Raw genomic sequence first — 10,000 nt, 5'->3', positions numbered from 1 at the left:
AATGATGTATTTTTCTCGGAGAACACAACAATAACTAACGTCGACGTAAAGAAATACCAAGTTTGATGTTCCTCTTCGACAAAACTACTAGACAAAAGGCTCAAAGTATGCAGCAACGTTCCTGCTACCAGGAAGCTATGAGGCCATCTTTGGAAAATTGCTGCAGACGTCGATAAAATTGATGATAGGAAAGATAAGTGGTTGGATAGCAATCGTGGGAAGTAAAGCAAAACGGATGAAATCGTAACTCCCGTCTGCAAAGTAATTACTGCTGTGTAAACCAATGATTCAACACTATTCGCTGAACATAATACGTCACTTCCACCTGAAAGGAAAAAAAAACACAGTCGCGATCATTCACCATCATCCGATTAGCTTTATGGTACATCACGGACGGTTTATGGTCACCTCGCCACCAGGAAGACTCGCCACCAGTATACTCGCCACCAAGGGTCACATCAACTTTTAATTTTTTTTTTCTAGTCCTAGATTAAGTATTCAATTGCAAATGATAAACTTAACAGTGAAATTTTCTCGTCCAAATGGCATCGCTTGTTTACGAAAGGGAAAATTGCATCACCGAAGAGTGTATGAATGTTGGAATCACCAAGGGAGAACGACGCTTTTATAGTGCGGCGTTTCGAAAAGTTTTGAAAACTGGGAAATGCGCCAACTGATCGATCGGAATAAAAATTACGCCTCGGAAAATATCATATTAGGCTTGGATTATGAAAACTATTAACGGATCGAGCAAATGCATACTAAAGGCGAGTCTTCTCCTTATAAAAATTAACACAGCTTCGCCTTCCACTAAATAATGTCCTTGTAATGATTTATTACAGCAGACGTAAGGCAAAGAACTTGAAGAAACTGAAATTGCTACAATCATTTCTCAAGTAGAAAACCTAATAGCTAAAAGGTGATGGCATATTCGTTGCGAGTTTGCTGGTGGCGAGTCTTCCTGGTGGCGAGATGACTGGTTACCTCACGGACGAAGTGCAAGGCGCATGCTCGCCCCTGACAGTTTGCTCGCAAGTCATTTCCTATCTGAGTCATTCGCAAGGTTGGGTTTACAATCGACCAGTGACCGAGATACGACAAAGATATGTGACGAGAGAAGCGTTAATAAAGGCGAGGGTTGAGGTACAGCCGATACCAATACTAGCTTCTTGAATACTACTGAAACTTTTCCAGCTTCAGCTCGTATATAACACATAAGAGGTATCCGTAAGCCAAACTTCCCGAATATTTGTACACAACAGTACTCTAAGCTTACAACTGGCACTGCGCGCGCGCGCGCCTGAAGCATAAACTCCCAGAGAAACCTTGCGTGGCCTTTCCACCCGTCCAAGATGTCATTGGGTTTTTAATAGGGCAAACCTTGACCTAAGCTCGTGTGGACACTGTGCCAGAATCACTCACTACAAATCACCATGTTTGAAAAAAGGCGGGCCTTAGTCCTTTTAAGCATCTATTATTCCTTACCGGTCCATGTACTGGAACATGTCAATAAATGAAGAATAGCAACGCACAGCAAGACACCGCTTAGAACAAAAGCACTTGTCACGATTGCGCTGGGCCGATCTTCAGTCCTCTTTTGTGATGAAAGTTCAAACAAGCCACAGGAAAGCCAAAACAGGGTTTGCACAAGAATTCCTATCCCACAGACCATTGCATGGAGGTCATATCTTGACAACGAGGCAGTCATGTGACTGCTCATCTTTTCAAGTGCCAGAATGTACTGCTTAGCAACCTTTCCGGCCATGGTCTCGATAAGTTTCCTGTTTCGATCGGTAGCTGATGATCTCAGCCAATCAGAATGCAGTTTAATAGCATGTTGAAATTCCCACAAGCTGTTAGTCGAGTGGCCATTTGCAATGAGTGTTTGAGACAGTTGATGGGCATTCAGCTGCAGAGCTCTTAGCTTCTCCCTTGATGAATGAAAGTGAAAGAGGTCTGGGATGGCAACACCAATACTGTGAATACAACAACAATAGCACATTTAGTAACTAAGAAAGAAGTTCTAACTTTATGAAGAAGCAATCATTCAAGAGTACTTCCATGTTGAATAGAGAAGTTAGTTTCTAAAGGAACTTGTGTGCTACATCGGTCCGAAGGGAAATACAAAATTTTGGTCTTATCGAATGAGGCAATAAAGGTCAAATTAAGCACCGTAAGAAAGATGTGTGAGTAATAAAATTTAATATATCTTATTAGACGATTTAGTGTGTAGTATCATGGGATAGTTTTACGAGTCTCGCTGTATTTTGGCAAGCTCGTAGGCACTATATTTTTAGCACGTGAATAATTTGTCAACAACCGAGAACGTGTGACAGATTTGTATGTGACAGGCACGGTGAAAACAACAGCATCTCAACTAGTCAAACTGGTTCTCTACTAATAATCAAAAGTATCACACTAAGCTAATTCCATGCAGTTGAACCAATTACCTGCTTTGAGGAATTGGAAGCCCCAGAAGGAGACTCAAGCTTGGTACCAAATCAATTTGTTGAACTTGTTTCCTGGAAAAAATGCCACCCTCACCATGTTCAAACAAAGGGCTCAAAAACACTAAGGGTGTGCTTGTCTCTGGTAATGATGCACCCCCATGGCTGCCAGCGTCACTCATTCCATGGTCACCACAGAGCACCAACAAAGAAGGGGCCTCATTCTCTTGATCCCAACTAAGCATAGCTTTGTAAAGGCGTTCCATGATGTTGTCCATCTCAAGTAGCTTTGGTTCAATTAAGGGACTGGATGGCCCAGCAATGTGTCCTATATGGTCAAGGCCTAGGAAGTGAAGAATCATAACATCCCAATCGTTGCTTCTAAGTTCTTTATCAATGTGTCTTGTTACATTGTTATCAACCTGAGGAATAACAGTAAAAAGAAGGCACTCGATTCTCTCTGCCTTTGCTTTCTGTGTAAGGTGAACAATAATATTAATTTATCACATAAGCCACAGATAAATGCACGTCCAGAAATGTGAATAATTATAAGAATTTCTGTTTCCAGTTTATACCCATTCCAAAACTTGGTTCTGTTTTCTTTTACCTCAGTGTAATCTGTGACAAAGAATGACGTTGTTCCATCCATTCGTATAAAGTGTTCCGGGAAAAGCTTTATCCATGTGTCGTCGCCATAGAATACAATCTTCTTGTCTGCCTGCTTCATCTGGTCAATCAGGTTATCTTCTTGTAAAGAATTTGAATCCATGTTGAAAACCATATCAATAAAACCTGGAATTCCACCAGTAACAAGTGCCTGCAAGAAAAGAAAATAGCTTTCTTTGCATTATTTCTACAAACTGTTGACTGACACATCGGTTGCGTGTCAATACGTTGATTGCATATCACTAAATGAAATCCAAATTTTGTTACCATTTCCCTTTTCTGTGTATAAGAAAAGTGATCAGAATACATGTAAGTCCAATAAACTTTAAACTCTCATTACCCCACACTACCCTACCCTGTAATACACCTTGGTGAGGGGCCATGACTTGTTCATTTCTAATACAAGTGACACTGCCAGGTGATGCAAATAAACTTTCCTTCCCTATTCACTTTTTACAAGCATGCAAAGTGTTTCCACCACATGTAGCTGGGGAGACTATACGAGTACCGGTACATACAAATGTAGAGGTAATGTTGGTTTCCACACAGGGTTCGTACCCTTTTTAGGACCAAAAAGTCAAGGACTTTTCAAGGACATTCCAGGACCCTACTTTCAAATTTCAAAGACTTTTTTAAATAGGAATTTACCAAAACCCAAGCAAAATTCAAGAATGTTATACTTTTGTTTACCCGAACATTTGTTCTCACTGGCTTTCATTTACTTTACGACCTTAAAGCATTAATATTTTTCAATCTTGATCAATAAAAAATCAAGGACTTTCAAGGACCAAAAATCAATTTCAAGTACTTTCAAGGCCTTGAAATCGGATTTCTGGAATCCAAGGGTTTTCAAGACGCGTACGAACCCTGTCCACAGGAAAGCAGAACCTACATGTAGAGTAACTGATCAAAAGACTCTTGGAGCAGAGTAGAGAATCACAAACTCAGCCTACGTATAAACTACTGAAAGAATGTAGATATTTGAAGTGCAGGCTAAACATGAAAGAGAGAAACAGGAACAGTGACATGAGTCCTACAAATTGACCTGCTCCCAACTGAGTGGCTTCATAGCCCAGTTGGTAGAGCATTGCATTGGAATCACAGAGATCATGGGTTCCAATCGCGTTAGAGCCACCTGAATTTTCCAGGTGTTTTACAAGACACATTACTATATGGCTTGTGTTTGTAGCCGATATAACGTGCGCTCTGATTGGCTAATTGTGACTGAATTGTAGAGCATTATTCTCCCGTAATTCCCACGGGCTGATTAGGGCTTGCAAAAACAAAGCAAAAGGTAATTAAAAAGCCGTATTATAAACTACTTACTAACCGAGCTAGCTCGAGCCGTACTGGGGAATATTGGCCCTCGGTTGTTTTTGTACGGACCTCGCTGTGCTCGGTCCATATCGCCACGACCTCGGGCCAGTATTCCCCAGTACGGCCCTCGCGTTCGGTTAGTAAGAAGTTAATATTATTGCTTAAATTGTTTTGATAAGTGTGAGGATCATTTCTCTCTTTCAATCATATACATGTATATGTAAATTGTTGCCATGTTGAGTAAAAAAAAAGAGCTGTAACCATGCATTAGAGGACATACTAATTATTTGAAAAGTGGTACAGTAAAAAAGATTGTCTGGTTAAAAGGATTAAAGCATAAGCTTTCGGCTATCAGTCTATAGCCTTAAATGAATGAAAAAGTTGGAACGTGAATGGAAATAAAGACAAAATGGGAGTATTGAAATCATCCCATTTTGCTATAATTAGACATCATTTACATTTTATCCTCTAGCTTTTTTCACACTTCTTTTATATTCTAGTTCTCGCAGCCCGTTACATACATATAATTATTTCCATTCACGCTCCATCTTTTTTATTCGTTTAAGGCTTTAAGACTGATAGCCGAAAGCTTATGTTTTAGTCCTTTTAATTATTAACCAGAGAACGTTTTCACCTCTTTTCAAATATTGCCATGTCACTGAATCGAACTCAAGACACAGTTCTGAGAGGCAAGTGTTTCCAACACTGATGACAGCATCAGCAGCGCCAGTCACATTCCCCACCCTCAATTTTATTTAACCCTTTCACCCATTGATGAGTAAATTGTCTGGCGTTAGACAGAGTAAAATGTTGCTCTTAGGGGGGAAAGGGTTAACCCATTGACCAACTGGGGGTGTCCATATATGGACTACATAGGTACAGGGTGTATGTGCCGCTGTAAAGGGTATGGTATTGAAGCAGGGTACTCTAGCATAGAGTATATAAATCATAGCCTTTCGGTCCAGAAAAGGGTATCATTTTTCACGAAACTGACCAGTTGGTTGAAGATTTTATCAAGACTAAGGAAACCAGAAATTCCCACTCAAGAATACAGTTTATAAAAAAATCTAATTGGCAAAGTTTAAGTTTATGTAACTCAGCCTCAACTGTGTCAATAAATGGCGATCATGAAACACCTCTGGATATTATTAACTGTCAAGAATCAGAATTTAGACGGAAATCAGTGGGCAGTGATTCATTTTGCCCTGCGTTTTGCGTATTTTACGCATTACATTCATTAAATACCCATTGGTTTCTGTCGAGCGCGTCTCGAGTACACATACATTAATTAAAAAGGTATTTATTGATTAAAAAACATCAATTATATGATTGAAAAAATAAAACTACAACTTGTCTTCGTTACAATTTTGACCCATTGCATTTGAGTTGTGACCCATTGATTTCTGTCTCAGGGGTACACTGTACCCATTAACACAATTTTCAAAATGAATCACTGAGTGGGAGTTTACTCTAGTATAGGGTAGCAAAATTCAGCTGAACTAGCTCTGGTATAGGCTAAGGGTTCCAGGGTCCCAGTGGCACATCCCCACCCAGAAATTCCCCCCGGGGTCCTAGGGCACCTGAGGGTTCAACGGATTAATCTTTGTTCTAAAAAGAATTTCCTCTTCATCGTACTGTGGTCATCATTCTTATGTCAGCTGACCTTTATTCGTGGCATAGTTACTGTTGGTGGATGCGCCCTTGCCAAAAAGCTGCAGAATATAAATATACCAAATTGAGTGAATCTTTGTGATAAAATGGAACAAGGCTGTGCTCTAATGGCGCCCGGTCGCCTGAGGCGACTAACATTTGGCTTCGGGCGGGTGAGAAAAATTACCTGGTTGCCCGGCCGGGTACTCTGGCTTATTGTATTTCTAGCAGATAAGGCGGCTAAATATTATGCTGGTGGTTACAATTTACCAAATCTCTCAGAAAATGTTTTTTCTTCGTACAAAACAATCAGTTCAAAGACCGTTCCACATGATTTCACATGTAACATAATAAGTGACTTTGTACGTGACGGCCAGCGGCCGCACGAATTTCGATTTTCTCAAAAAATGGCATTAAATTTGGAACGTGGAGTTTGGCATTTATTGGTTATAGTTTTAAAGTTGTTACTTCTGCTCTGACAGCGGTAAAGCACGGCCGGCGAAGCGGTGCAATTTACATTTGTGAGAACCCGGGAATCGCAGTTAATGCAAATTTAATATTTTTACGATTTTTCGCGGCTGCGCCTGTTTGGCTAAAATACATTTAGGTTGTGGTTGTTTTTCCCCTGTATATGAAATAACGAAATAAAAAAAGGGAAAGAGATCATGTTATTTATTGTTGTTTTAGAAACAGAGCGATCCCGCGTTGTCGTTGGTTCATGGCAAATCATTGTGTGCCCTAAACAAATAACGCTGTGACTGGCGCTTCGACCGAATCGACAAAAAGCTCATTCCACTAAACATTTTACTGATAATATGAGGAAAAAATAGTTTAGTTCTGTCCTGTAGCGATGATTTTCCTCCAGATCAAGATGACTTGCTCAAAAAAAAAAATTGAAAGCTTTTGAGCCGCGGTGGTTTCATTGTTTTACGGCAGTTTTTACAAAAGCTCCACCGGAATCAAGCAGCATTTATTCACGTTTTGAAAATTTATTTTCAACCCAACTAACCAGTAAATAAGGTTTACCTGTGTTAGACCCAAACGTTTTTACATGAACCTGTCTCAATCGAGGTTTACTTTTTCACTTTTAAACCTTAAAAACATTGGTGACATTAGGGCCGTTTATACGAGAGAAAATATGCCGCGGCTTACATAAGACGCCAACACCCCTTATAAATGGTACAAAATGTACGTTCAAGGCTTTCTCAAGCCGCGGCTTATCCTAGTCTGGGAGTATATACACGTATAAATAGTTCCTTTCGCGTATTATGTACGCCGCGGTCAGAGTAAGCCGCGGCTTATTTTCTCTCATATAAATGGCCCTATTGCCACCTTTCTTGTCTTTCTCAAGTATGGTGTGAAAATTTGACAGGTTTGCGGGTTTTTCTTGCACTAGCGAGTTCGACGATCACCAGAGCAGTAGCAGCAATATTTTGCTGAGAGAGAGAGAGATGGATGAAGATCTTGCTTCGTTGTTGATTAAATAAATAAATAAATAAATAAATAAATAATTAATTCGGGCGAAAACTTGGAGGGCTGGGCACCCCAGCTAAAATGCTTGGGAGCCTGAAGGGCTCTCCGAAATTTTCCTTAGAGCACAGCCTTGTGGAAGCAAAGATTTACCCTTTTACAACTGTAGCAAATCTTAACCATTATTTTCTCATCAAAATGTTCAAAATTCTGCTTTGGACATTACTTTTTGTGTGTTTGTGGCAGTGTAGCAGGAATATTGGTAAGGGAAAATGGCTAATTTATAGCCTTCACCAAAAAGTTAAAGATATGGGAGAGGAGCATCTCAGATGAGCTCTCTCTGCTATCCCATGTTGCCACAAATGTAGAATATATTCCTAGCAGTGACACTGGAAATATAAATTCACAAATAGCCATCTAACTAACATACGTGTAAAATTAGTAACCAAATTGCAACAGAAACCCATAAGGCCTAGGGTTGAAACGTGTAACGGCCCCTTGTCCGCTGGGAAACAAGCTTTTGAATATTCACTTTGCTAAGTACCATATTTGGAACAACAAGAGCGAGGGGTTTCCAAATATGGTACTTAGCACTGAGACATTCAACCAATCAGTTCGCCCTGAATATTCGGAAGCTGTGAACGCCCGTTACACGTTTCAACCCTTATGGGTTTCTGATTGCAATCTACAAGACATACCCCATTCCCTATGGCGGAACGTGCTGACAGGGGAGGGCTCGCTAATGGTTTTACCAGGCTATTTTAAGGTGTTTAAGGGGGGCGGGGGTATTTACATGAGACCGGGATGAACTCAGACCGGTTTGAACTTGTACCGCTATGAAATTTTTGGCAGCTGTTTATGTGAAACTGGGATGAAATGCTTGGCGCCTGGTTTCAAGACAAAAAGCTATGTTGTGTCTAAGAAATATTATATGGCTGACCCAAAAGCATACAGGCTTGAAGTTTTGAGACCCGGAAAGAGCTTTGTTGAGAACGCTTCTAGCTCAGACCAGACTGAGTTCATTGTCAGGCCGGTCTTATGTAAACGCATGGATAGAAATCTATGGAGGCCAATACAAACTCATGCTGGTTTGAGTTTGTCCCGGTTTCATGTACAGTAAATACATGTACCCCGTTAGATTGGAGTGCAAACAATTTTCCCCTTCTGACTATATGCACTGTGTTTTCACATTGTACGTCAAATTTTTCCGTCTACCTGAAGGACTCGTTTTTTCTTATCATCTCCTGTGTAAAAGGCATCTTGGATCGTTCATTGAAGACGAAATCTGCCCTCAAAGCATCAATCAACATGATGATCAATCTTCCAAACTTTGGAGGAGGAGGACTCCTTGATTCCTCCTCTGACGGCTCCACAGGAAGTTGCTCGTGCGTTGCCCTTCCTTTTGAAGCTTTCTTCAATGGAAAGAATCCCCTTAGAAAAAGCGAAAGACCTACGATTTGACAAAATAGGAGAAGGACTAGAAGGGAACTGTGACCAAAGAGCATCTTGATACTTGAAAAAAAGCGACAGAGAAGTTATCCTAAACTAGGCAAATTAAAATCTAAAACAGAAATCAAGATGAATTTAAAATGGTCCGTAAAAAAGGAACCAATATAAAAATCATCTCGTACGATTTTGTCCGACATTTTTCAAAGCTACTGCGATCCTCAACGCTTGCGGTTACACGCAGAAAGGAATAGATACGTTAAATATTTTGCCTAAAATGACACAGATCCAGCAACCAAGATGGCGTGGAATAGCACGGAAGATTTTAAAATCACTGTAAACAAAGATTTTGCTGAGAAACTCCAAAAACAAAAGGAAAAAGTAGAACTCAACCACTGTAAGTATTGAACTACTTTACTGAATCGAAAAATTCGTACCATCCGACAAGGGAATCGTTTGAAAACCTCCAGTTTGTATCTATTGCAAACGTAGACGGATTTGCACGTGCCGTGCTGCCAACACAATCTTCTAACTGTTTTTACAGTAAAAGAGAAGTTTGGAGATGACTTTCTTGATGATGAATCAGAGTCGAGCTCCTGTGAATCAGAAGATGAAGATGGAAGAGTGAGTAATTATAATTTTTGGCAAGCAATTCTTAGGCTAAAATTAATTAATAATGGAGGACTCTCATTGGCTGGTTTTGGTCCGGATTTTACAGTACGGACCATCACCATGGAAACGAGCCGTTTCCGTATTTTTTCTCTCTCCTGAGAAATTCGAGTTAAGTGAAACACAAAAAGTTTTCAAAAAGCAGATTGGCTCCTGAGCAGGCCAAATTTAGTTTTACATTCAAAGTTCATTTTTCATTTCAAAGTTCGCTGATGGAAGAAGAAGATTACAAACATTCACGAAGCGGAGAATTGTCTGAAACAATGCACAGAAACAATGCCATATAGTAAACAATTTACTAACATCATTTGCTCGGGACCGTACTGGAGGATTTG

General features: G+C 40.1%; 2 protein-coding genes across 2 annotated transcripts in view; one reads left to right on the top strand and one right to left on the bottom strand.

The window, feature by feature from the left end:
* Positions 1–9,203, bottom strand: part of LOC138024428 (GPI ethanolamine phosphate transferase 2-like) — an 18,212-nt gene extending 9,009 nt beyond the window's left edge. The window contains exons 1-6 of the mRNA XM_068871630.1: positions 8,766–9,203; positions 6,094–6,142; positions 3,055–3,264; positions 2,451–2,869; positions 1,486–1,976; positions 1–325 (exon numbers count right to left, since the gene is read on the bottom strand). The exon at positions 1–325 is cut by the window's left edge and continues 846 nt beyond it. Coding sequence (XP_068727731.1) covers positions 1–325; positions 1,486–1,976; positions 2,451–2,869; positions 3,055–3,264; positions 6,094–6,142; positions 8,766–9,055 — 1,784 coding nt within the window. The 5' untranslated portion in view covers positions 9,056–9,203. The remainder of the gene's footprint in view (positions 326–1,485; positions 1,977–2,450; positions 2,870–3,054; positions 3,265–6,093; positions 6,143–8,765) is intronic.
* Positions 9,204–9,283: 80 nt separating this feature from the next.
* Positions 9,284–10,000, top strand: part of LOC138024429 (protein KRI1 homolog) — a 20,839-nt gene continuing 20,122 nt past the window's right edge. Inside the window, exons 1-2 of the mRNA XM_068871632.1 lie at positions 9,284–9,393; positions 9,541–9,620. Coding sequence (XP_068727733.1) covers positions 9,297–9,393; positions 9,541–9,620 — 177 coding nt within the window. The 5' untranslated portion in view covers positions 9,284–9,296. The remainder of the gene's footprint in view (positions 9,394–9,540; positions 9,621–10,000) is intronic.

This window comes from Montipora capricornis, chromosome 11 (genome assembly GCF_036669925.1).
Source record: "Montipora capricornis isolate CH-2021 chromosome 11, ASM3666992v2, whole genome shotgun sequence".
Lineage (NCBI taxonomy): Eukaryota > Metazoa > Cnidaria > Anthozoa > Scleractinia > Acroporidae > Montipora > Montipora capricornis.
This window is presented reverse-complemented; position numbering and strand designations above follow the sequence as displayed.